Source organism: Solea senegalensis, unplaced genomic scaffold (assembly GCF_019176455.1).
Source record: "Solea senegalensis isolate Sse05_10M unplaced genomic scaffold, IFAPA_SoseM_1 scf7180000014909, whole genome shotgun sequence".
Taxonomy (NCBI): Eukaryota; Metazoa; Chordata; class Actinopteri; order Pleuronectiformes; family Soleidae; genus Solea; species Solea senegalensis.
The window spans coordinates 1-27,695 of NW_025321168.1; the positions used below are offsets into that span (position 1 = coordinate 1).

The following is a 27,695-nucleotide window of genomic DNA, read 5'->3' on the forward strand; positions in this document are numbered from 1 at the left end:
GAAATAATCCATGAAGGGAATGAAACAAGGATTAAAATGTACTTTTATCGTCCTGCATTTCTAGATTTTACCTTTATTTTTGTTAGGGTCGGTCATGCTCATATTTTAATATTTGATTATTCGTTTATATAAATATATATTGTGTGTTTCTATTTTTTTTTTTTATTTTACATTTTAAACCTGTGCTTTTATTTGTGCAGCATTTTGAATCTTTAGTTTGAGAAGGGCTCTGTGAATAAAGATAATAAGGATAAGGATGATGATGATGATCATGATTATTACTACTCCAAATAAAAATTAAATACGGTAACTCCACGTATCTCGTGCTGCTCTGCTCTTCACTCACTCACTCATATTCTACCACTTTATCTTCCACAGGAAGGTCGCGGGGTCTCTAAATCCAAGCTGACATAGGGCGAAAGGTGTGGTCACCCTGGACAGATCCCCAGTCCATCACAGGGCATGCTTTGCTCCTGACATGTAATCTATTTGTGCTCTAGCTAAAGTGCTGACACAGTAAACTCTGCATTCTTTGAGGTAAAAACAATGGTGATGATCTATAAATCAGATTACTCAGGCAATATAGCCCTTTTTCCCTTGCCCTTTTTCCTGACCCTTGTACTGGGGAAATGGGGACAGATAAGCGGTCTGTATGTTGTATTTGGCCTCCATCTTCCTGGAGCCTTGAAAAAATACATGATGTCAGCAGATATGTTATTGCTTCAAATGTTAAAATAATGTGTTTTTGTGTGTAGACCTGACTAGTCATGCCGGTGCACCACATGACACAATGCTATATTTGAATATATAAATGTCTTTAATCATATAGGCTACGACACTGGAATACAAATACATTAAAAAAAAATACCAAAAGCAAATGATGGTTTTGACATTTTATGTTTTAAGCATACATATATAATAACAAACATTTCAAATGCGTTAACCGGGGGCGGAGTGGCTCAGTGATTAAGACCGGTACCCTGTGTGCGAAAGACATCACGGTCGCAATGGTCGCAAATTCGACTCCACCCCTGGCTGATTGTACTCAATTCCATTGTAAGTCGCTTTGGATAAAAGCGTCTGTTAAATGACATGTAATGTAATGAAATAAATAGTACATAAATACTGGCATCAATAGCAGATTATTCACAGATTACACAACTCCACTCATAATGTAACCACCATCCATTATGTTTATGAAGCTGTAGAACAATATGTTCAATTTAAAACTCCCACTGGGAGGAAATTCAGTACATGTCTTAACAACATTAGAGAGGAAACATAAATTCTGCAAAGCATAAACCACCATACATGACATACTGGGTTTTTCCGTTAAAAGAATAACAAGCAGTATACAATCATTATGCAGATATGTTAAAAATGCATTTGTCCTCATAAGGTCATCATGTTCTATATGAGGCTGTCAGTGCTGTTTCTGTAGACCTCTGTAGGAGGGGCTTCTATGTCGGAGGAGCTGTAAAGACAGAATTGGATGAGTGCTGCACTTCCATTCATTTCATTGTTATTTTTTAGTCTGACAGGAGACACATGAATGCTCATCTTACCTGCTCAACTCAAACGTGTCTTTTTTCTGCTTCAGGGCCCGTTTGAGGAACCATATAGCCAGAGAGCCAGCACTTAATAGGGCGCCCCCTACTGCCGCACCAGAGGCAAGAGCAGAAACTTCAGATGGCGAGGCTGTGGAAACATTATGAAATTTTTAATTAATTGATGGTTTAAATGCAAGATTGTGTTTTGTGTGTGATGTGATCGGCAAGTTTCATGAAACATTTATTCAGTTTTTTTTTACCTTGGCAGGTTGGTCTCTCTCCAGTCCAGTTGCCATGATGATTGCACGTTAACAGCTCATGTCCATTCAGTGTGTAATCTTGATTGCATGTGAAGGAGCACTGACAGTTGTACACTGTCTCATTGTTTGAGCAGTTAATTAAACCATTTTCAGGAGCCGTGAGCAGTGGGCAGCTTACAGCTGTGGGAAAACAGCCAGATGTTAGCTCTTAACCATCACATTTTGATAATGGAGACCATAAAACATCTGAGCAGGCAGTTCATATAACACAGAAACACATAGATCTATACCTGTGCAGGTTGGTGGTGCAGAGGTCCACTGGCCTGGATGTCCACACTCCATGCTGTGTGCTCCTTGGAGCTCGTGGCCCTCATCACAGCTAAAAGTGCAGATCACGCCAAGTGGATGAGAGGCCTCGGTGAGAGAAGGTGAGGGAAGTGAAAGGCTGCAGCTGATCTGGCCATTTGTTGGAATCTCAGGAGCAGGACATGTTATTGCTAAAAGAAAAATTTTAAAGAACAGATGTCATGACACAGCACAAAATCAGATCACAAAAGCACCTGTGAGAAAGATATTAAAGTAGCATCAGATGTGCAGGTTTATGTGAAAATATGCTTCCATACCTTGGCAGCTTGGTATAGGTTTGCTCCACTCCCCATCATCAGAACACTGAATCGTGTCAACTCCCTTCAGTTTAAAGCCTGCACCACAGCTGAAGCTGCAGGTGGAGCCTGGTCGCAGCTCCGCGAGGGATTTGCTGCACTTCGGGATCAGCTGAGTGTCTCCCTCTGGTTTCCGACAAGTGATCGCTAATACAGGGGAAAATATTAAATCATATTATATTGAGTGTGTTGGTCACAAAGGCACAGCACTTGAAATTATATCATACATCATATGCATATGAGGTGTGGGATTACAGTGAAAGTGCATCCTCACCTTCACACCGAGGTGTATTTTCACTCAGCTCAGCTGCTGCTGTGTATGTCAACGTGTCCGGCCCCACCAGGCGGTAGCCAGAGGCACAGCTGAAGTAGCAGGATCTTCTGGGGATGAACGTTTCGTCTACATTTCCACAGCTGACAAAGCCGTTCTCTAGCTCCTGTGGAGCAGGCACTGGGATAGCTGCAAAACAGAGGCGCAGTAGAAGAAGTCAGCAACAGCCTTTTCCTCTGCAATAATAAAATGCTGCAGGATAATGGAGACACCCGCAAAGTTAATATCAAATACAATTTATGAGCTTACCAACACAAGATGGCTGTGAAGCGTTCCAACGACCTGACGCTCCACACTGCAGAGTGTTAGATGGAGAACCAGTTTGTGCAAAGCCCTCATCACAGGTGAACACACAGGTGGACAGGTAGCTGGACGGGCCCAGGGGATTTGTGCATGTCATGGACCCTCTTGCTGGAGAAGACAGCACCGGACACTGAACCACTGTGAAAACACAGTACAGCATGTTCAGTTACTGTGAAACAGCACGTCTGTTCCTCTTGGTGTGAACTCAACACTATTATTCATTTAATTCTTAAAGTTTTGCAAAACCCAGTAACTCACGTTTACATGCAGGAGGCTCCTCTGACCACTTCTGTGTCGCAGTGCATCTCAAGGGTCTTGGCATCGTTAGCTGGTATCCTGTCTCGCAGGAATACTCGCACGAGGAGTTGTAGGAGAAGTTTCCATACTTGTGCGTGCAACTTACATTTCCTTTATATGGAACAGTCACTTCCTCTTTTTTGCATGTAACAACTGGCAGCAGAGGAAACAAAGACCCAATTAGTTTCCAGGTAAGTGACACGGAGTGAACTTTGAAAAGTGCAACATGATTGTATTTTTTTTTACCTTGCTCACACGTCTCTCCATGAAAGCCTTCAAAACAAGCGCACTTGTGGCTGTTGACGGTTTCAACACAGTCTCCATAGCGACACGAGTCATTCTTACAGGCAGCTATAGAGAAGGAAGAATGTATCATTTTGTGAGCTTTTCTTTTCTGCAACACCACCGGCAAAAACATCTAAATTGAACAAGAACGGTTACATCTTAATTCCCAAAATTTACTCACCTGTGTAGCACAGAGCCGTTTTCATGTTTCCGCACCTCTGGTCATTCCACTTGCCTTGCTCTGCATTCCTTTTAATGTACATTTCCACACAATCCTCATCCTCCTTGCTATATCGAGTCTTGCCATTGTTTGGTTCACCATTTGCCCAGTTGGTCGCTTCTGCCGTCAGAGCTTTCTTGGTGCCTACCCAGGTCCAGACACTATCGATCTTGCGGATCCCAATCCAGTAGTATGTCTTTTTGTAGGGCAGCCAGTCATTGAGATGCTTGATTTCTTCCTGGTTCTGGATGGCCACCATGTCTGTGTAGTGCTCCTGGCACCACGTTCGAGCTTCTTGCCAGTTCATGGTGGTGTTGGAGTAGTAGTAAGACCAACTGTCGACACTGGTCCACGTTAACAGCACTGAGGAGAAATTTCATCCATTATTACTAGAAAGACAGAAGTGGGAAACTTCAGGTAATCTTTGTGTTCAATTTACATACTTGAATAAAGAAGGGTCAAGCAGATCCATGAGGAAAACATCTTAGATCCACGGGTCTGAAGTAATCCAAAGCACATCTCCTGCAAAAATGTAAAAAGTAAGTGAAAAGGACAAATTAAGATAAATGCAATGTTGATCACAAGCATGTTCAGCAATGTAAACTAATAGCTGTGAACTCACCATTTTAAGTGGTATAGGTTATAACCTAAGAAGACTTTATAAGACTCTAACTATATTTATTTAATCTGAGAGCAAGGATGCGGGAGAGTCTAAGGATGAGACGGTTCTGAGTTTGAGGTACTGAGATGTCAGCTTTTATACACTTTACTCCAGGTTTCTGGGAAATGCTTGTCACTGCCAGCTTTTCATTGGAAACCCCCACTCCCACTACCTCTAGTATGTCCCACTGGGACCTTGGAAACTTTCCCTCTCTGTTTAAACTTCCTTTCTATTGAGCCAAAAGAAAAAAAAACCTTATCACGCTTAACCGGAATTCCTTCGAAATGTGTCTTTTCTTTTAAAAATAGTGTCATGAGTGACATGAGTACTGCATTTAAAAAACTTTCAGATGGCACACTACATAAAAATAAAAAATAAAATATATTTCATTCTATGATCCTCATTGCTTTGAGGTTTACTACATTCTTTCATTTTTTACAATTGTATAATCTTTATTTGACAGTTGTATTTATGTAATATCATATGTTAGTATTATAATTATTACTACAATATTTAACACTAATTATTTTTGATCTCCTGTTCAACCAACAACAACTTGTTGTGGAACACTATAAATATTATATAAATTATGTTTACCTTTCATGAAATGTGTCTACTCATATTTGTTATTAAGACAATTGTTTTAGACCATTTCAGGTGAAACTTTTCTTCAGGCTTTAATAAAATGTAACAATGCAAAACATTGCAAATTAGCGTTAGAAGTTTCCCGGGAAAGGCTTGTTAACACAAAGCAGAGTGAAAAACAAATACAAATCTGTTCTTTGAAGTTTGAAACCAACAGGCTTTTCTGGCAAAGGATGTGCACATCAAAAGAAGAGAAAGTGGATTGAAGAAACAGACAACAAACATCAATACTGGTATTTTTATGAGCATCCAGAGACAGGAAATGTATGGTGTAGGGGCAGAGGCGACTGCTGGCTGCCACACTTTCTGGAAGTGACAATTCACATCCTTCCTCTCTAAACTCAGCACGACAGTAGCCATTGTTACTTGACGCCTCTTAAGTACTGCTAGTTCCGCAAAAAAACAAATTATAAACTCTCCATTTAACTCAATCAGAACAGGACTCCGGGGAGAAACACTGACGGGAACATCTTAAACAAATGCTATTCAGAGCTACCGTGACATATTTGACATAGTTTATGTATACAGAGTATTTAACACCCACTTCATTTTGATTGTACTTACAATTAATATTTCAAAACATTTCAAGCAAGAAATGTACCTGCAAAAAAGACAGGATTACAGAATTAAAATGAAATACAATAGTATTACTGCATTCTTTCCTTTCATTTGCCTTTTCTTCTTCTCCTCCTCCTCTTCTCTTCTGGAACATCCTCAGTTTCTTAAGAAATTTCTTCCAGATTCATCACGAACGAATGATAGCTAGTTTCATTCGTCCAAGTGAAACATTTGAATAATCCTTTGTGCCAATTATGTTCTTCATTCATTAGTATTCCAATGTTTTCTAATTTCCTCAAGATGATTTAAACCAATGGAATGGTATCATGAAAGGCTGCTTATAGTAACTGAGCCTTTTTTTGTACGTGGTACAGAGGGTAATTCAAATAGGTTGCACTGAAGTGAGTTTGCCAACATCACTGTACTCTTTTCTTTCTTTACTGGGTTGATGACAGTTTCCCCAAACCCGTTTCCAGAGGGGCCACTCAAATTCTCAATACTCTATAAGTGTGAACTACTTTGTCAAAACTTCTTGCAAAAGAAATGTATGTTTATTAAAATCACGACTTTATGCCTTTTGTGAACACACATTTGAATTTTTCGTCAACTATTTCTGGGTTTCTAAGTTGCGTCTTTCTGCCATGTGGGGTCGCCAGCGTGCGCACTTATTTTGCTTATTTTGCTAGTGACCTGTGTCTTTAAGGACACACGCTAAGCCTTCGAATACAGTCCTCCCCTGCGGCGGATCGGTGGCGCTGTTGGGTCAGAGTTCCCCGTAACCAGGGAGATGGAGCTCCGGCCAGAGTGAACCCCATATCTGCTGCCTCCACTGATGAAGGGTGGTTCTCTGTACTGCTCCACCCGTACATCATATACAGCATGATAGTAGGTGGGGTTGGGACCCACACTGCTCCCGCTGATTGGTGGAGGGTGGCAGCGCAGCGGCCGGTGGACACCCTGAGATGAGGAGGAGCAGGATGATGTCGGGGGCCAAACCACCGAGCCGCCATGGTCCTGATATACAGGGGACAGCATGGAGCTGGAGTAGGAGGAGAGGGATAGAGATACGAAGACATTATATTGACAATATTCAGTGCACATTGATAAAACTTAGCGGTGGTCAATTTACATGACTTACAACTTCTGCCAAAATAAGCCAGCTTCTAAACCTCTGGTCAGTTGTCGTAAAGGGAAAACTTAGACTTTGTAAAGTAAGATTAGCAATTAAAACTTCTGATATTTATCAAAAACATTTACATTGTCTTTTAGTAGCTGTTTAGTAGTTAGCCCTAAGGAATTCACCATGGCCTTTAAATTTCACTTTTGTGAGGGGACAAAAGTATGGAATTAGATTTGTGTCAGTAATGATTAAATCCATATTTATGGATAATATATTGAATTTTGTTGTTTGAAAATACACTTCATCCTTGCGCTTTCTCACTTGTTCCCCGTCAACATCTGACAAAATAATTGTAAATATCTAACGTTTGTCAGATTATAAACGTGAGATGCATACAATTATTTTGTTGGATGTGGAAGGGGAACAAGTTCCAGATGGACAGCGACTCCAAGCCTGTGACGACTTTCGGTCCATTGAGCTGTCACTCCAAAACTCCAGCCAATCAGCTGACAGCTTCCTAAGGTCCACCCTTATGGAGGTTATTATATCTTAATTCAAGAGCATATTATATTGATTTGAGAGCATTATTTATTTTGTGTGTGTTTTTGCACACACACAATAAATAATGACACAGGGTGTGTGTGATGTGTCAGAGCAGTAGTACTGTAGTAGGAGTAGTGCTTTTAGTGCATGTTGCATGTGCTCCTGCTTGCTACGCTCTGCTTACAGCGAGCCCTCCTTGTGCCCACTGGCATGTGGACACATCCTGGCATCCACCAACCACTGCCCCACTGCCTTGTGGGTACCTCGGGGAGGAGGGAAGGCTATGGGAGTAAACCCAGACCCAAAATCAGGAGTTGAGACCCTAAGGCGTCTTGAATGGGTACAGATGGGCCTGGTCGAGAGAGTGAGGTCGACGCGGCGCAAATCAACCTCACTTAAATCCAAGTTCCCTGCACAAGTCATGGCAGGAAAACTGTCACCAAGTCCTGTGGCAATGGGCGAGCGACGAAGCAGCAGGCACGGATATGCTGGAATCTGTAGCCGCAAACCTGCACATAGGCGACTCAGGATATTGGTCAGTCCCTCACTGACGGAAGCAACAGTGAAGTTCTGCAGCACCCTGAGTGACTGAGCAGCCCTATTCAGGAACACACTGCTCACCTCCTTCCTCAGGAGGGGGTTAGAAAAGGTTCCCTAAAAATTGTCTGCTTCCAAAGGCAAGTGATACCACTCATTGTTTGCACCTGGCACCTGCGCACTTTAATGAGCACAGCTGGAGCCAAAAGAACTGAGAGATGCACTGCACGCACTGGTGGGTGCAGGGTACACATTCTTCTGGAGTGGACGTGGGCAGGAGGAGAGACGTGATGCTGGTATTGGTTTTGTAGTAAGAAACCATCTGGTCAACCAACAGGCTTGCCCACCCAAGGGTATAAATGATCGGTTAATGACCCTAAAGTTCCATCTAACGGGAAAAAAGGAGGCCATCATCATTGGTGCCTATGGCCCTACCATGATAACCAACCCTGACAAAGTCAAAACCAAGTTCTATGATGACCTGCAAACCATTATTGCTGCCACAGCGAGCTCTGACAAACTGCTGATACTTGGCGACTTCAATGCCACAGTTGGAAGTGACCATCGGTCATGGAATGGAATTATAGGTGCACATGGAGTTGGAAAATGTAACAGCAACGGACTGAGTTTGACCTTCTCATCACCAACACAATTTTACAACGACCAAACTGCAAGAAAACATCATGGATGCATCCACATTCACACCACTGGCACTTGATCGACTATGTCATCATGAGGAGGAGTGACTGGCACGATGTCAGGGTGACCAAGACTATGTGTGGTGCTGAATTTTGGACCGACCACCGTCTCATTATCTCCAAAGTTAACCTTTGGATCAAGCCTCCCAGACGCCCCCAAGGACAACAACATGTCACACTTCTTAACATCTCTCGCCTACAACAGGAATCCACTAGACTGGCCTTTGTAGTAGCTCTGGAGCATTGTCTGGAATCTTTAAGCTTTGAGAACACAGACGCTGAGGAAGACTGGACTGCTTTTAAGACCGTGCTGCACTCTACAGCTCTCGAATCACGGAGAAGGCTCTGTCACCCCAGGTTCGGTGCTTGGTCCAGGGATGTGGAGTCAGGAGGTTAGCATCGGATGAGCTGAGGCAGCGGGATGGGTTGTGGCGGTGGAGCAGGTCAGTGAGGGGCCTGGTTATGGAGTGCTTTGTGAGTGAGGAGGAGGATTTTAAATTGAATGCATTGTGGGACCGGGAGCCAGTGGAGTTTCTGGAGGACGAGAGTGACGTGGTCACGGGTGGATGAGGGTTTCTGCAGCGGAGAAAGAGAGTGATGGGCGGAGTCGGGTGATGTTTTTGGGGTGAAAAAAGGCAGTTTTGGTGATTTGGTGTTCAAAGGAGAGGTTATTGTCAAAGATGACTCCATGGTTGTGACTCTGAAGGGATGGAGACAGGGTGGAGGTGTCAAAAGTGAGGGAGAAACTGTGAATGGATTTGGGGCCAATGATGATCATGTCTGTTTTGTCACAGTTAAGTTTGAGGAAGTTGGTGTGCATCCAGGATTTAACGTCAGTGAGGTAGTTGGAGAGAGTGGAGAGGGTGGTGGAGATAATGGATGAGGTGGAGATGTAGAGCTGGACATCATTGGCATAGCAATGAAAGTTGAGTCCATTGTGGTGAATGACATTGTCAAGGGGAAGCAGGTACAGTATGAAGAGAAGAGGACTAAGCACCGACCCCTGGGGGATGCCTTGGAACAGCGGAGTGGTGGAGGACGTGCAGTTGTTGATGTGAATGAACTGTTGTCTGTCGGTGAGGTAAGATTGGAGCCAGGAGAGGGCGGTGCCGATGATGCTGAGGGAAGATTCAAGGCGGGAGAGAAGAATGGTGTGGCTGATGGTGTCAAAGGCTGCAGGAGGATGAGGATGCTGAGTTGACCAGAGTCTGTGGAGAGGAGGATGTTGTTGGTGACTTTCAAGATGTCAGGGTTGAGTCCAGGTTTTTTGAGGATTGGGGTGACAGCAGCCAGTTTGAGTGAACAGGGGTTTGAACCAGAGCTGAGAGAGGAGTTGATGATTTCTGTGATGAGTGTGGGGACTGGTAAACAGTCCTTGATGAGGTGGGATGGGATGGTGTCCAGGACACATGTTGATGCTGATGTTTTTGACAGGGGAGAACTGAATAGAGACAGGAGCTGAGAGGTGTGGGGGGGAGGAACAAATGATGGAGTGGGAGCGCAGACAGTAGTGGCAGAAGAAGAGGACAGGTTGTTGTAAATGGTGTCGATTTTGGACTGAAAGAATTAAGTTGTAATAAATGCAACTGGGTTTGAGAAGTTTATTTACTGTGGACAAAAGAGCCTTGTGGTTGGTGGAACCAGAATGTATGAGGTGTGAGTAGTAGGTGGACCAGGTAGTGTTAAGAGCTTCTTTATACAGCTGAAGATAATCTGTGTAGGCTGTGAGATGAACAGTTAGACCAGTTTTCTTCTGGAGTCTTTCAAGCTGACGCTTACTGGATTTCATTTTGGGCAGATCAGGAGTGTACCAGGGAGCAGAGTGAGTGAATGAGATAGATTTAGTTTTGATGGGAGCCAGCTAATCGAGACAAGAGGAGAGTGTTTTGTTGTAGTAGTTGGTGAGGTCGGAAGGGTTGTCATTCAGCAATGGGGGGAGGAGGATATTTTGCTGGCAAGAGAGGCTGAAAGAACAGCAGTGGAGATGGATTTAAGATTTCTGAAAGAAATTGTCCGTTTGTCCTTGGTTGTAGGAATGGGGAGCTCAATATTCATCACATCAGATCATAATTGGCAGGTGGTCAGAGATGTTGAGGTTGAGGCTGGAGAGGTGAGGTATGGTGAGACCAGTAGAGCAGACCAGATCCAGGATGTGACCACGGCTGTGGGTGGGAAAGTAGACGTTTTGGTGAAGTTGAAGCAGTGTAGCAGTTCCAGGAATTCAGTAGCGGATTTGCAGTTAGCGTCGATGTAGATGTTGAGATCTCTCAGGAGCAGAGATCTCAACAGTGAGATGGCAGATAATTGAGTTAAGAAGTCAGAAAAGTCGGAGAGAAAGGAATGATTTGGTTTGGGGGAAGCGGTAGATTATGGCAGTGACCAGAGAGTTTGAAAGTGATGTGTTCAAAGGACTGAGCAGCAGGGATGGAGATGATGGATGTTTTAATGTCCTTACTGTACACTGCAGCGAAACCACCTCCCCGCCCCGCAGGTCGGGGTTTGTCCATGTATGTTGTGGGAAATAACTGGTTTTCTTCTTGTTTCCTGAAATGTTCTAAGACAACAATTAACAATCAAGCTGTGAATGAATGCTGGGGTGATTATATGATAGGGAAAGGTCACCAGAAAAGGTCAACGTGAGGGCTGCACGCTGCACAACACATCAGATAACATTTACTGGGGTCATAAACATTAGGTATGGTGTTTGTTCTGTTTGTAACTTTGATGTTTGTGTATAAGTGGTGAAGCTTTTTGGAGGATGGGGAGAGACCATTTTAGACCGTACTTGGTGACAATGTCTCTCCTCCATGCAAAAATCCATGCATGCAGTAAAGATATGATTTACTCAACACTGATGACTCTTTCACAATGTAAATCTGGTGGTTGATACAGAGGTGATACAGAGGAAATCCAGGTTATTGTCAATTATGAATTCCTTTTTTCTAAAATTAGGCTTTTATTGTTGAGTGAGCGGGTGTTGAGCAAAGCCAGTTTCCGGTGACGTTGTTTCGTGATGGGTTGAGAGGAACGAGGAAGGGGACGGAGATTAGATAGGTGCATGTGTAATTTGTTGTGATCGGCAGGTGGACACAAGCTGGAAGAGGAGATGGCAGGAAAAGGGTGCTGAAAAACTAGTTCATGCTTTTGTTAATCTAGATTAGATTACTGTAACTCCTTATTATCAGGATGTTCCAACAAGTCTGTTAGAACCCTTCATTTCATTCAAAATGCTGCAGCACGAGTTCTGACAGGAACTAGAATGAGAGACCATATAACTCCAGTGTTAGCTTCTCTGCACTGGCTCCACCCACAGTTTAGAATTCAATTTAAAATCCTCCTCCTCACGTACAAAGCACTTAATGGTCAGGCCCCTTCATACCTGAAAGACCTAGTCTTACCCTATCACCCTAATAGACCACTTAGGTCACAAAATTATTTCTTCTTCTGTTAAGAGGGAGTTTTTTCTCTCCACTGATGCCTAGTGCTTGCTCATTGTGTGAACTGTTGTGTTTCTCTGCTCTCCTTGATGTTGTCTATGTACAGTGCCTTGAGATAATGTATGTTATGATTTGGCGCTATACAAATTAAATTGAAATTGAATGGAATTGAAAGACTGCAGGGAAGGCCGCCCCGGTGGCAGGGCGACGAGGCTACGCTGAAGTCCCGGGAATCCTAGATCTAGCAGGACGGTGAGGGGACAACACAGGTACGAAGCAGATAGATAGCAGTAAATTTGTTTGCTCTCCAACTTCAGGACTGCCGAACCAGGCAATCTGGTGTGGTGAGGCGTAGATCAGGAGACAAAAAAAAAAAACTTTAACGTAGACTGTTGTCCAAGACTCAGCGGCAGCAGCAGCCAGGGTCCGCCCTCATCAGCCCTGGCTGATGAGAATGATGCAGAGATCCAAGCACTCCTAAGTGAACAATATAGTCTGTATAAAGAGTACCTGAAGGACAACATCTTGAGGGTTGTTGATCAGAGACTCAGAGCCATGCAAGATTCCTGGCTGTGCGCAAAAGCTGCAGAGATTCAATCCTATGCTGACAGCAGAAACATCAAATGCTTCTATGATACACTCAAGCAGGTATATGGTCCACAACATTCTGGAGCCTCACCTCTCCTGAGTGCAGATGGAATGACAGTTCAAATGAAGAACTACAGGCCAGTATGGACCTCTCCTCCTTAGCTTATCACAACTTTGACCTAACAATCAGCACCAAGAAGACTGAAGTCCTGTACCAACCTGCTCCTGGAAAACCCTGTACTGAGCCAATCATCTCTGTGAGCAACCAAAAGCTCTCAGCCGCTGACATGTTTTCCTATTTGGGAAGTACTCTGTCTCGTGCTATGCACATAGATGAAGAGATTAACATCAGGATTGCCAAGGCCAGTGCAGCCTTTGGACGCCTGCGTGACTCAGTCAGTGTGAGCAAGAAATGGCATCCAACAGGAGAAAAAAACTCAAGGTCAACCAAGCTGTGGTTGTACCAACTCTTCTGTATGGGTGTGAGACCTGGACAGTCTACCAGTGTCATGCCAGGAAGCTGAACCACCTCCACCTGAGCTGCCTGACATTCTCAGTCGGACTTATGGTGAATACACAGGCGCACTTAAAACTTGGTGCGGATGGCTTGACCACGAGAAGACGAATGACGGCTCACTTGACCGCAGTTTCTGGCTTCAGAGTAACCCTCTTACTCCCATCAAAAAGAACATAAATGTCCATTTTTTTACCTTTTTTCCATTGTCCCAACACTAGCTTATGCTTCCCTTCCCGATCACATGTAGTCTTCTTCTTCTTGTCTTGTCTAGTAACAGATCACTTTCTTGTCATGTAACTTGTATTTATCAGAATTGGATTAAACGGCAAACACTCGTTATCCGTTTTTTCCATTTTTCATTTCTTTTTGAAAGAAATATGTAGTTGAGACAATATCGCCATACCCGTATATTATATATTATTTTTATGTTGCCTTGCGAACCCTATTTAATAAGACCCGCTGCTTCTCTCTGAGCCTACAAGCCTAGTTCTGCTCAGCCACGCCCCTTACATGTATGTACTACGTAGTGTTCTGTCCCTCCCACGCTACGCGTCACAACATACATTTGAACGAAAACGTGGCGGACACGGTGCAGGTGGAGAGTTAGCAGTTGGTGGCTAAGAAAAAGAATAATGGCGCTGTTATTTTCCTTAATAAAATGTGTACTTTTACTCCGATACATTTCCCTTAACCATCTTCTTTATTCGTTACTACAAAATAAAAGTTGAGCTGAGCAGCTCTCGGCACTCAGATGTTATCCGCAGATTTTGGCTCCAAGTGGACTTAAAACACATCAGCGGCTCGTTGTTTACCGTGTCCGACACCGAGGTGCTGGTCTCCGGGTTTCTGGTCTCCTGTCTCTAGGTTTCTGTAGATAAACCGCAGATTTCATCTGAATTAAAACACAGTATGACGTCTAGAAGCTCCACAGACTCCAAAAGCTCCAAAAAGTTTCAAAAATACAAGCAGACACAGGGAGTTTGTCACCATTCATGACAGAAGGTTAATTTTAATATTGTTTGAAATTGTTCGCCTGTACCTATTATTATGCTTTTATTGTTTATTTATAGTATTGTAATTGCTCACTTTGTTTAAATACTTTTATTTCTAATAAATTTTATATCAGAAAATTACTTTTGATACTTAAGTACAGTAAATGTCAGGTACTTTAAGACTTTAGTAACTTGTACCAAAGTCATTTGACTTGGTAGAAGTTTGCCTGTAGTCTGCCTGTAGTTTCTTATATTTCTCTGTTGTCGTTATAATACTGTGAAGCTGTAGGCCTGTTTTTGTTTACTTTTTTTGTTATTTGCACAATTATGCCTATAAGTGTAGGCTATTCCTATAGATTTTCATTTATAATACTTCACATGTTTCAAACTACAACACTATTGTTTATATTTGTTGTTATATGCACAGCTGTGCTTTGTTGAACAAAAAAAAACAAAACTAAACATAAATAAGTGGTTGACGGTGATTAGTTAAAAGTACACACTTTACCTGTTTTGTTCAAAATATCATTATAATATCGTATATCGCCATTCGAACAAAAAATATCAAGATATTCAATTCAATTCAATTGAATTTTATTTGTATAGCGCCAAATCATAACATACATGATCTCAAGGCACTGTACATAGACAACATCAAGGAGAGCAGAGAAACACAACAGTTCACACAATGAGCAAACACTAGGCATCAGTGGAGAGAAAAAACTCCCTCTTAACAGAAGAAGAAATCTCTGACAGAACCAGACTCAGAGATGTGCGGTCATCTGCCTCGACCGGTTGGGGTGAAAGGAAAATGGGGACAGAGGAGAGGTGGGGGACAGAAAGGGGGGAGAGAAAGGACAAGAGGGAGATGAGGTAGAGACAGAAGAGAGAGAGAGACCAACAACTGTATCTGGTTACAAGTTTATACAGTCAATGATATTGACTTTTTAATTATAGCACAATAATAATGGTGATGATATATATGATATGGGCAGCCTCGAAAACTGGATCTGGATCCTGCAACCTGCATGATGAGAATACAGAGCGAGAGAGGGAAGGAAGGAAGGAAAGACACAAACTAGGGAGAGAAAGAGACAAATCTGGGAAAGATGCTGCAACTCGTCTTCCCAAGTCAGCCAGGACTGAAGCACATCCTCTGGCAGTGATGGGTCGTCCCAGTCTCACTCTTTGATCCAGAAGTGCTGCACCAAGATCTTGGCCTGTGTCATGAATGGGACAATGAAGCCCAAGGGGCGTGCCAGGACTTTGTAGATAATTCTCATGGTCAGTACTATCTTCTCCTGACTCTGGTATTTGTATTTCAAGGTGTCTGAGTTACAGAGCCAGCGGAGTCCCAAGGCGAGCTCTTGGGGGTCAGCACCTGTCTCACTGATCCACAAGTCGCTGCTCTCGGACCAGGCTCCATTTGGTAAGTGGCTGATGACCTCAGGAGTGTTATTGGCCGACTGACGCAGCTCAAATCCTCCTCAGTTTGTTGACTAGCTGTCTGGCTTCATTGAGAGAAGGGAAATTCTGAAGGCAGTTGTCAACATAGAATGACGTTTCAATGGACACTTGAATGTCTTCACCTGGCTAGCTGTGGTCAAACATGTGCTTCTGGAGAGCAAAGGTAGCACAGCAGGGGCTACATGTGGTGCCAAACAGCAGAACTTGGCAGGTGTGCAATGTCACTGCTGACAGCAATGGAGTGCTCTCTGAAGCGCAGTTAAACGCCCATCAGCCTGGAGCTCAAGGTAGGGCCAGGCAGTAGCAGCCTATTGAGGTTGTTAAAAACAATCCTGTTCTTTCCATTTTGACACACCATGTGATGAGGGATGAACAAGGAGTCTGACTGCTTCTCTCGCGCCTTCACAACATAGCCTGCCTTTTCCAACTTAGAAATCAGTGCGCAGTAAGCTGCTGCTCTCCTCATGCTGCGTAGATTGGCTAACACAGCGTCCTTCAGTGCACAAAGCAGGGGCAAAATTATTCTTTACTCTGAGAAGAGGTGTAGCATACCGTTGGATCCCTTCTACTTTGTCTCCAACAGGTGACAAAGGTGATCCTTCCTCTGTCTCTACTTGGACACATTGAAAGCATCCGCATGAATATTTTGCCAGGCTACTTTATTTGTCTCAGATGTTACCAATAGAAATTCCAAAATCCGTCTTTGATAATTTGGATAAAATAATTTCAAAATTCATATGGCAAAAAAAGTGAAAGAAAAAAGAGCTCCCAGATGACTGGACAACTACAGCTAATGTAATCAGGGAGACAGGTAGGAGAGTACTTGGTGTGTCGTCTGGAAGGAAAGTAGATAAGGAGACTTGGTGGTGGAATGGGGAAGTGCATGAGTATATAAAGAGAAAGAGGTTAGCAAAGAAAAAGTGGGACACTGAGGAGACTGAAGAGAGCAGACAGGAGTACAGGGAGGTGCAGCACAAGGTAAAGGTAGAGGTTGCAAAGGCCAAACAAAGGGCGTATGATGACTTGTATGCTAGGTTGGAAAGTAAGGAGGGAGAGAATGATTTATACAGGTTGGCAAAACAGAGAGATAGAGATGGGAAAGACGTCCAGCAGGTTCAGGTGATTAAGGATAAAGAGGGACATGTGTTGACAGGTCCCACAGAAGTAATGGGAAGATGGAAAGAGTTAATGAATGAGGAAATGAAAGAGAGCAAAGGGTAGAAGAAGTGACTACTGTGAACCATGAAGTAGCAGAGATTAGTAAAGATGAAGTGAGGGGGGCACTGAAGAGGATGAAGAATGGAACGGCAGTTGGTCCTGATGATATACCTGTGGAGGTATGGAAGTGTCTAGGAGAGGAGGCAGTAGAGTTTCTGGTTAGACTATTCGACAGGATCTTAGAGAGTGAGGGGATGCCTGAGGAATGGAGAAGAAGTGTGATGGTGCCCATTTTTAAGAATAAGGGAGATGTTCAGAATTGCAGTAACTATAGAGGAATAAAGTTGATGAGCCATACAATGAAGTTATAGGAAAGAGTAGTGGAAACTGATGGACAGACTGACAGATGAGGTTAGACAGGAATCTCCATGGACTATGATGTTTGCAGATGACATTGTGATCTGTGGTGAGAGCAGAGACCAGGTGGAGATATGATATATCTCATATATCATATAGCCTATCTCCAGCCTCATAGTGGAACCATGAGGCTACAGGGAGTGGAGATAAAGAAGGTGGAGGATTTTAAGTATTTAGTGTCAACAGTCCAGAGCAGTGGACATTGAGGAAAAGAGGTGAAGAAACGTGTTCAAGCTGGTTGGAATGGGTGGAGAAAAGTGTCAGGGGTAATGTGTGATAAAAGAGTATCAGCCAGAATGAAAGGAAAGATATACAAGACAGTGGTGAGACCAGCGATGCTGTATGGTCTAGAGACAGTGGCACTGAGGAAAAGAAAGTAAGCAGAGCTGGAGGTAGCAGAGATGAAGATGTTGAGGTTCTCTTTGGGAGTGATGAAGATGGATAGGATCAGGAATGAGTCAATCAGAGGAACAGCACATGTTAGATGTTTTGGAGATAAGGTCAGAATGAGATGGTTTGGTCAAGTATGAGGAGGGATAGTGAGTATATTGGTAGAAGGATGCTGGGGTTGGAACTGCCAGGCAGGAGGTCTAGAGGAAGACCCAAGAGACGGTTTATGGATGAAGTTAGTTGGTGTGAGAGAGGGGGATACAGAGAACAGGGTGAGATGGAGGTTGATTCGCTGTCGCGACCCCTGAAGGGAGCAGCCGAAAGGAAAAGAAGAAGATATGGCAAAAAAAGTGCCCAAGAATTTGACTTAAAACCTTACAGTTGCCTAAGTTTTGGGCTGCACAAATGAAGCCAATGATAGTGTGGATTCAGGATGACACATATACACGATGGCTTAATATAGAAAAAAGTTTGTGTCCACTGGAGACCATACGAGAACTACCTTTCCTGGATGTTCCTGTAAAACAAATGGCAGTCTGGACTAAGACCACTCTCAAAATTTGGAATTGATTAAAAACCATTTTGGATTACCGAAGCAAATCTCATCACTAATAAGAATTGGATCTATGAAGAACTTTATTCCCAACAACTTAGACGTTAGCTTTAAGAGATGGTCTGATTGTGGCCTGGTCTACCTGGTCTAACTGATTATAACTTATAACTTCAGATGCACAAAAGCCATGCCGTTTTATTCTGTGCAGTTAACGTCTAAAACCAGGCTAAACAACAAGGATTAACTCTGCGGCTCAATCCGTTCAGTCAGCTGTAACTCTAATCAGAAATACCTTTTACACGTTATTAATGATACTTTGGATGTATTCTACCTCCGTTTTATTAACCTGCATTAAAATGTTACAGTGATTATTGTTAATTAAATTCTGATATTACTAGAATAATATATATATATATATATATATATATATACATATATATATATATATATATATATATATATACAGTATATATATATATATATATATATATATATATAATTATATGATATGATGTGATATTATATAGTTATTATTACTCATATGGATTTCATGAAGATTGATGAAAACGTTTTTTCAATTGGTTTGGAATGGTTTTCTATTACTATGGTACCTCCTCAACATGGGCGGAGTCATCACAGCATGGCTGCATGAAACTGTTGTTGTGTTGTGACGTCATTTTATATGCGACACACACAAATTAGTGACAAGTAGCATTTCTTTTTGTTGTACTGAACCCCGCCTATCGCACTATGGCACCCCACGACCCTCCGGTGGAGGATAAAGTGGTAGATAATGGATGGATGAATCATTAATTAATCGTTCATTAAAAATATTTGTTCACAGAATCGTTGAGTTCTTCCTGCATGATTGGAGCACAGACTCCATCTGACACAGTCACTGAGTTGAAACATATCGTTTTTGAGGGGTGCGCTCCCCGAGATCCTTCAGGCTGACTTCGAGGGGGGCATGGATTTAGAGTATGCTCATCAGTCACGACTACCAGCTAAGCCGGGAGCCCCCCTAAGGCCCTTCATCGAGCGGTTCTTGAGGTTTCATGCATTCAAGCTGCTTACTGCCAGATTGTTACCGTTCATGAGTGGTAAACTACGCCAGGCCGATCTCTGAAGTTTTCGAGCTGATTCTTCCCAGTGCTTCTGTGAACTCATTCTCGTGTTTTTTCTACTTGTTTCAGAAGATCCTCCAACCTGCTCGCTGCCTCCCTGGACCCGCTCCTCCCCCAGCTACCTCACCTCCACCTGCCATCTTTTGCCCCCCTCCTGCTAAACTTTTCCACCCAATAAACAGTGTTTGTTGCTCAGCTCTAAGTCTGTGTCCTGGTCCTAACTCCCACTGGTTGTCACAGAACGATCTGGCCACAAAATGGACCCAGCAGACTCAGATGCTCTCAGGCAAACTCTCTCCAGTCAGATAAACCTGCTCCGGAAACATGATCAACTCCTCAGAAGCCTCATGGATAACTCTGTTGCTCTCGCTGGGCAAATGAATGACTTTTCCACCTGCCTTTCTGCTCTCACAGCCCAGCTCTCTCAGTTGTCGGTCACCCAGCACCCCAGCATCCCTCCAGCAGCTCTGCCACCCGTTGCCATTGCCACCGGCCCACCTCCCAATAGAGAGCCTCATATCGTAGATCCAGAGCCCTATTCTGGAGAGCCACTTAAATGTAAGTACTTCCTCCAGTGTTCCTTAGTATTAGGTCAGAGGCCAGTTACCTATTCTCCAGGCTCAGTGATCAATTAGGACAAGTTAGCGACAAGAGATGAGACAACCTCCTTAGACTCACTCATTTCTTTATCAGTCCAATTAGATAACCGGCTCAGGGAGTGTAGGAGAGAGAGAAAATCTCAGTTTTCAGTTTCTCGTTCCTTCACCCATCCCACTGTCCATCAGGTATCCCCGCGGCATTCTGAGTATTTTACCCCTCGCCGGACACCTCCTTTTCCCCCGAAAACCCCTCCAGAGCCTGAACCGATGCAGCTTGGTCAAGCCCGCTTGACTCCCGAAGAGCGGTTCAGGTGTTTGTCATCGAGGGAGTGCCTTGTACTGTGGCCAGAAAGGCCATTTCATTGCCTCTTGTCCCCAACGCCCAAAAGATTAGGCTCACCAGCTGTTGAGGAGCGGCAGGTGAGCCAGACCAACTCCTCCACGTGCTTCTCCATTCATGCTTCACTTGGTTCCTCCTCTGAGCCACTGCCCCTTTTTGCCCTGGTAGACTCTGGAGCAGAGGATAATTTCATTGACGAAGTAGTGGCGCTTCAAGCTGGTTTTCCCATTGAACCCCTGGAGTCTCCCTTTGTTGTCACAGCCCTGGATGGAAAACTCCTTGCCCGTGTCACTCACCAGACCACCCCACGACCTCGCATTAAGAGAAATTGGAGTTGGAGAAATTAGTTGGCTGTTCTTGCGGCTGGGGCCCACACTCTCCAACATTTAACAACGAGAGACTGTTGATTGGCGGTCATCCGATTTGGTTTCCTGATTGGGAAAATAAAAACATTTGCACACTTGGTGATATTTATGGAGAGGAGGGGTTACTTACTTTTCAGGACATATGTATTAAGCATAGTATACCACTTTTTCTTTTATTTGCAGTGGTGTCGCTTTACAGAGGCCTCTAACGCCACATCCACTTCGTAAAGTGTTTCACTCTGCGGGGAGCACAAGTGGTTTTGTATCTACTGGTTCTTACTGCAGCATTTTTACAGTCCTCTGGCGTTGGACACGATGTGGAGGAGAGATGTTCCAGATTTGGAACCTATGTTTGACTGAGATAAAGTGTGGATTAGTGTGGGTTTAGCATCCAGAAACCCTGATCATCAACAAATACGTTATAATTATATACATAGGGTTTATTTAACTCCTGGGAAGCTTTTTGTAAATTCATATGTATCTGTGTATATGTATGTGAATATCTATTTTATGCTGTTTTTGTAAGTGCATATGCCTATCTATATTTTTCTTATGTTGTTCCTTAAAATAAAATAAAAATGTGATCACAAAAAAACACTTTCTGACCAATCTGTGGTCAGTAGTCTTTCGATGTCTCGTATAGTATCGGCTCAGCTCGATTGGAACCAGTACTAAAAAAAGTACCAGGTACCTTTTTTTACCTGGTAAAAATTCAACAACAAACTCACAATCAGGTGGGAAATAAAACTGAACACAAAATAAAACAGGACACAAGGATGGATGAAGAACACAAACAAAAAATTCAGAAAAACAGAATATTGTCTTATAGAACTGGGGTCATGACAAAAAGAGGTCAAAAAGCACAGAGTAAACATTTTCAAATGAAAGTTTTAGTGGCAAGGTTTAGGTGAACAAGGGAGGGGAAAAAAAGAAATACAGTTCATTTGATCCTGTGCTGTGTCAGAGAGAGAAGCCACTGTTTCCCCACAGTTCTGAATGTAGAGTCTTTAATGTTGTTCAGCACTGCAGGCATGTTTACCATCTTTAACATCTATACACTAAAATACGGCTGCGTTTATTTTCTTTGGGTCACTGGAGTGAGCAGAGGGTTTTCATAGGAACATGGCTGAGTTTATAGTTTGGCTTGGGAAATAAATGAGCAGATTTATGAGCCTTTCTCTAAATTCCTATTATATTGACTCTGAATAATCCCCCCACCACCGTCACCAGCATCACAGTTTAGGGCATGCAGTCATGCCTTAGCCCCTTAATGCACAAGAGTAAATCAAGTGGTGCCTCAGTGGCAAATGGGAGGAGCTTAATGAGAATATGAGGTCCAGTTTGTCACTGTGCCAAACATTATAGAGCTCCAGTAGCCAACGTCACGCAGCTAAGGCTGCACTCCTCTGGCAGGCGATGACGCTGATACACCTCTAAAGACTGTAAACTAGACGACACATAAATCAGACTCTCCACCGGCTGGTTTCATCATAAAAGTCAAGATATTAGAGAGATGCTGTAGACGGGCTAACAGGCTCATGAAAGAACAGATACAGTGGAGGTGAATGACTGCTATGAAACATGATGGAAGCCCATAAGTAACACAATTCATGGTTAACTCATGGTAAATAGTGGACATACTATACATACATACATACTATACCATACCATACCCAGTGACGTGCATTCAGGGGAGGCAGAGCAGATGAGTTATAAAACAGCAGTAAAAACAAACAGTACGCCTGACTCAAGGCAGAGGGCGCTGTGAGTCTGTAGATTCTTGTGCTATGTTCTTTGTTCTTGAACGCAGTTATTTTTATTCATAATAATCCACTAAATCACAATGGACGATTACATTTCCAAACTGAAAAGATTTGCAAATCTGGATTTCAATCAAAGCAAGAGCAAATAACTAAAGGAAGAGCAACACCGGAGCTAAAAGGTTTGCTTCAGACTACAGGAAGGAACGTGACCCGTTTGTGTAAAGACGCTGACATGAGATGCATAACATAACTCATTATCTGTTATTAGTGTTGTAGTACTCGAGATCGGTCTTGGTCTCGAGACCACTTTTTGAAGGTCTCGGTCTCGTCTCGGAATCGACTGCATTTTTACTCGCTCTTGTCTCGGTCTCGGACAAAGCGGACTCGGGATTTTAAATCAAGACCACAACTGTGGGGATATCAATAAATTGCCTGTGCATTTTTGGATTCATTTGTTAATATCATTACTGTGATTTTGCATAAATCGTATTGCTTCGGGTACAACCAATAACTTGACTCAGTTATCATTTGAAATTTAGTCACCCCTCCCGCCCCCTTTCACACGCTCCCCACTAAAGTGCGTGTGAGTGACAGGAGAAGATTCCGTGAGAAGATGTCAGCCAACTCATCTATAATAAAATTTGGTTACCTGAACCACAAAGACTTTTTGTGCAGAAATACCTCCAAAAGAACGCACAGCGCAACGTGTAAATTCTGCAAAGCGACGCTAACGGTCTTGGTCTTGTCTCAGTCTCGACCCCTCAAAGTCTTGGTCTTGTCTTAGTCTCGATACACTGTGGTCTTGGTCTCAACTTGGTCTCGGTTTAGGTGGTCTTGACTACAACACTATCTGTTATCAATCGAATGATGTTTATAGTGCTCTTTTGGGTTAATTTCTATTTGTAAATCTGACTCAGTGTCTCAGAGTCAGTGCCTCACTAGCCATGAACCTCACCGCACGTCACTGACCATGTTTAGTATGGTACAGTATAGTTACAGGCTTATCTAGTATAGCATACTATAATTATGGACCCTCCTAGTTCATTTAAGTCAGCAATATGAAGCAGACTGTCCTCCAATGAAACGTACATATAGGTCATATGCAGGAATTACGTTTTCAAAACCAGCGCCCCTAGTGGTTGTATACAGAACAGCAACCACTTCCGCCTTAGACGCGGTATCTAGTAACTTCACTGATGTCGGCACCGGCAGTCGGCTCAGTGGCGACAGCACTGCGCCGGAGCGTGGTCGACAATGGTACGATCCTAACTACACCACCTTTTTAATATTTTTTTTAATTTTTACTACCTAACCCTGTCTTTTTTGTGGTTTATATTATTTTTATTTTTAACAATAATTTATGTCATTTACTTTGTGACATAATGTGAAAGCTAGGGCTGAAAAGCATATCACGACATAATGATCGATATCGATAAATATTGATCATTTTTCATGACCTTTTAAAAATAAAAATAAATGTTTAAATGTAACACTTTTATTCTAAACTCATAAACTTCCTCTTCTTTTAATCACTTCAGTTATCAGTCAGACCACACAGAGGAAAAAAGTTGTATCACACACGTTAATGAGATTTTTAAAACCAAACTTCTCCTGTGTTGACTCAACTGCCTCAGTGATGTCTTTGTAATGTTATGGCACAGTTTCATCTGTGTATCTGCACATGTAGCAGCAGATGATGTTGATTACCATGTGCCGTACGTCGCGTGTAATCCAGAGGGTTGACAACAAGTTAAGCTCCAAAAAACAAAAAACTGCCATGCTGGCGAGCTAGTGTGTGCTTTTTTCTTTTTCTTCTTTGTTACTTTGTTTGGAACTGAGTTGAGTGACTTTATCGAACGTTTTTTCTGTCAATATCACGGAAGTGTCTATTGCGATAAATATTGTTATCGTATTATAGTGAAAGCTCTAGCCATGTATTTACTTTTGCTTATATTTATATACTGTTTTAATAAATAGCTCAGTTTATGTTTTCAAAATCTCTTTTTCCTTCAAAAAAAAGCACCTAGTCATGTGACAGCTGGAGCTCTAAAGCTTTCTTTGCTTCATCATTTCATTTTTTCCAAATGGGACCATCATTTATAACATGCTGTACTGAGGAAGACTACACAGGAAAAGGTTTACTGACATTATAAATCAAGTGGAGCGTCCAGAGGCTTTATCACAACATCTATCATCAGGTTGCTCAAAAACCGAGCAATCTACATATGAGGCCTGTGGCAAAGCTTTAACAGGACACAAGAGGAGAGACTCCAGCTGGGAACACACATCCACTGCTTGCACACTATAGACCCATGCTTAGACTAAAGTAAAACCACTTGAAGCTTTTGTTACCATACCTCAAACACATGTACCCATATCTGAAGCAAAAGCGCTGCTTTGCACTCTAGTTGCAATTCTGCGACACACTTGCTCCTGCATACTACACTCTATTTCATACACCCATATACATGAAATCTCAGGGTGCCATTTGGAAAACACATGCATCCAAAATACAAAACACATCGGGTAATTGCAACCACTCAAATACACACCTGAAGGCACTTACTTGCAAAACTGAACACCAATCAGCCAGCTACAAAAAGCCCTCAGTTTAGCCATTTCAAGAACTTTGCAAGCACAGATGGAGGGAGAGCGAGAGGAAGAGGAGGAGGAGGACAAGGTCAAGGTCAAGGTCGAAGAGGCCATGCACGGACCCCTATTTCTGATGATATAAGAGTAACTTTGGTGGACCATGTCATTAACCATGGCCTGACTATGAGGGAAGCTGGGCAGAGAGTCCACCCACATCTAAGCCGCTTCACAGTGGCATCTGTAATAAGAACATTCACATGTACACGGTATTGCAGGGTGCTATTGCTCCTTTTGGAGTGGTAGTTTTTGTGAAACATGACCATGATTCCTTACAGTATATTGAGATGTTTCAGTACAGTGGCTGATACAGTATATACAGTAACGTACTGTAAGAAAAAGAAGCAAACTGATGACAATTTGTAGTCGTATTTCTCTAGAATGACTAGAAGACCTTCTGGAGGAGGACGCCAACGCCTGCTCACACAACAGCAGGAACTTGCCGTTGTGGACCTAGTGAGGGCAGACAACGCCATCCGTCTCCACCAGCTACGACAGAAAGTACTTCAACAACATAAACCATATTACTACAGTGTAGCACTGTAGTAATATGTTGTTTTTTTGTTACAGAGAATCTTGGCCATGGATGGAGCTGCACAGCCTCATGAATTCACTTTCCTTGATGAAGCTGGATTCAACCTGAGCAAAACAAGACGACGGGGTCTTAATGTAATTGGCCAAAGGGCAATTGTGCACGTCCCGGGGCAGCGCGGGGGAAATTTCACATCGTGTGCCGCAATAAGCCTTCGAGGGCTTCTGCATCATCATGCAAAGCTAGGTCCATACAATAATGCTCTCCATAATATAGTTGTACAGAACAGACCAGATCAGCCCAGGTTCGTGGTGGTATGGGATAATGTCAGTTTCCATCAGGCTGCTCTGGTCCAGGTCTGGTTCACCAACCACAATCAATTTGAAGTGGTATACTTGCCCCTTACTCACCATTTTTAAACCCTATAGAGGAATTCTTTTCGGCTTGGAGATGGCGTGTATATGACCGCCAACCACATGCCCGCGTGCCTCTTCTGCAGGCAATGGAACAGGCCTGCGGCGACATTCAGGTGACAGCATGGATGGTTTCCACATGCAAGGGGATATTTTCCCCGGTGCCTAGCGGGAGAAGACATTGCTTGCGATGTCGATGAGGTCCTGTAGCCAGACGGGATCCATGAGCCCACGTATGCACAATTGCCATGATTTTCTGTGTTTAAAGTATAGTGTTTTAGACTTGTGTGTTCCCCCTGATGTGAAAGTGTATGCATATGATGCAACTACGTGTCCTTTTGTCATCAGAGTTATATTTTGACAAAGGAATGTTAGGTTTTGACACAGATGTGAATGGTATATTTCCCAGTGTTGTGTCATGTTTACTTGTGTGTGTAGAGTTGATAATGTGTCATTGGTCAGTGACCTATCAGTAATTTGGTGTAGAGAATCTTTGATTATGACAGAGTGATGCACGGGTTACATTTAACAGTTTGACAGCTGACCTTAAGCTTGACCCAGTCTGTAAAGTTATTCTTTTTTTTCTTCATTTTTTCTCTGAACTGAACTCACGCCTCATGGACGTACGCTGCTTCTCCTCTACTCAACTTAACACCAGGACTTTCAGTGTGGAGCTGCTTATGCTGTCACAATAAAACATTGACAAACATGTATGGAATCAGGGAAGTGAAATGCTCATGTGCTTTTACTTTGAAAGAGGAACATGAAGTAAACTCAAGGTCACAGTCAATGTTGCTGTGTCCTACATTTACCATCACACTGAATGTTCCTGTTTATTGTGAAGAATGTGCTGATTCATCTGCAGTTTACAACAATTTTAAATTTGTGCTCACGCTCAACTTAGAACTCAGTACAGGCCAGAGGACACCTTCATGAGTGTCTGCTCTGACAAACAGAGAGAGAGAGAAGAAGAATAGAATCCACATAAGTGGAGAGACATTAATAAAGCTGCAGCTCAATAATAGTGCTGGGGACAAACAACCACAACATGAGGTATAGAGAGAAAACAGAGGAGAGAAACAGTTAATTCCACACATGCAATGTAATGACACTAATGTGGCATCTATAGGTTCTACAAGGTCATTGCAAAACAAGTGTGTGTGTGTGTGTGCATGTGTGTGTGTGTGTGTGCGTGTGCACACCAGCATATCGGAAACAGCACTTTTCTCATCAGTTATCTGCTGAGAATGCGTTACACACTATTTCTCCCTGACATGGTGTGTACACACACACACACACACACACATACATGCACGCACACACACATGCACACACACAGATTTACACTCACACACTGCAGGTACAGTGAGGAGACATGCTGTGCTATATGGTATATGGTTGGGTGAATGAGGGCATATGTGTGTGTGTGTGTGTGTGGGTATTACTAATGTTGTGGGGACCTAAAACTGTCACATTATGGGGACTTGTCTTCCTTGTGGGGACAAAAATCAAGTCCCCACAATGTAAATGACTACATTTTAAGGTGAAGATATGTTTTAAAGTTAGGTTGAGGTTAGGGTTAGGATTAGGATTAGGCCAGTAGTAATTGTGGTTAAGGTTAGAGTAAGTCTCGCAATGTCCGCTCAAGTCATGAATGTCCAACTACATGTGTGTGTGTGTGTGTGTGTGGGTGTGCGTGTGCGTGTGTGTGTGTGTGTGTG

The 27,695-nt window shown here is 42.9% G+C and overlaps 1 protein-coding gene across 1 annotated transcript; it reads right to left on the reverse strand.

The window, feature by feature from the left end:
* Positions 1-1,170: 1,170 nt before the first annotated feature.
* On the reverse strand, positions 1,171-4,651 carry LOC122761712 (E-selectin-like). Its single transcript, XM_044016956.1, has 12 exons — positions 4,531-4,651; positions 4,352-4,430; positions 3,870-4,271; positions 3,650-3,754; positions 3,365-3,556; positions 3,053-3,244; positions 2,747-2,932; positions 2,434-2,619; positions 2,101-2,307; positions 1,811-1,990; positions 1,566-1,698; positions 1,171-1,474 (listed from the first exon to the last, which is right to left on the reverse strand). The coding sequence occupies exons 1-12, from the start codon at positions 4,531-4,533 to the stop codon at positions 1,411-1,413; spliced, it is 1,929 nt and encodes a 642-aa protein (XP_043872891.1). The 5' UTR covers positions 4,534-4,651; the 3' UTR covers positions 1,171-1,410.
* Between the last annotated feature and the right edge of the window lie 23,044 nt (positions 4,652-27,695).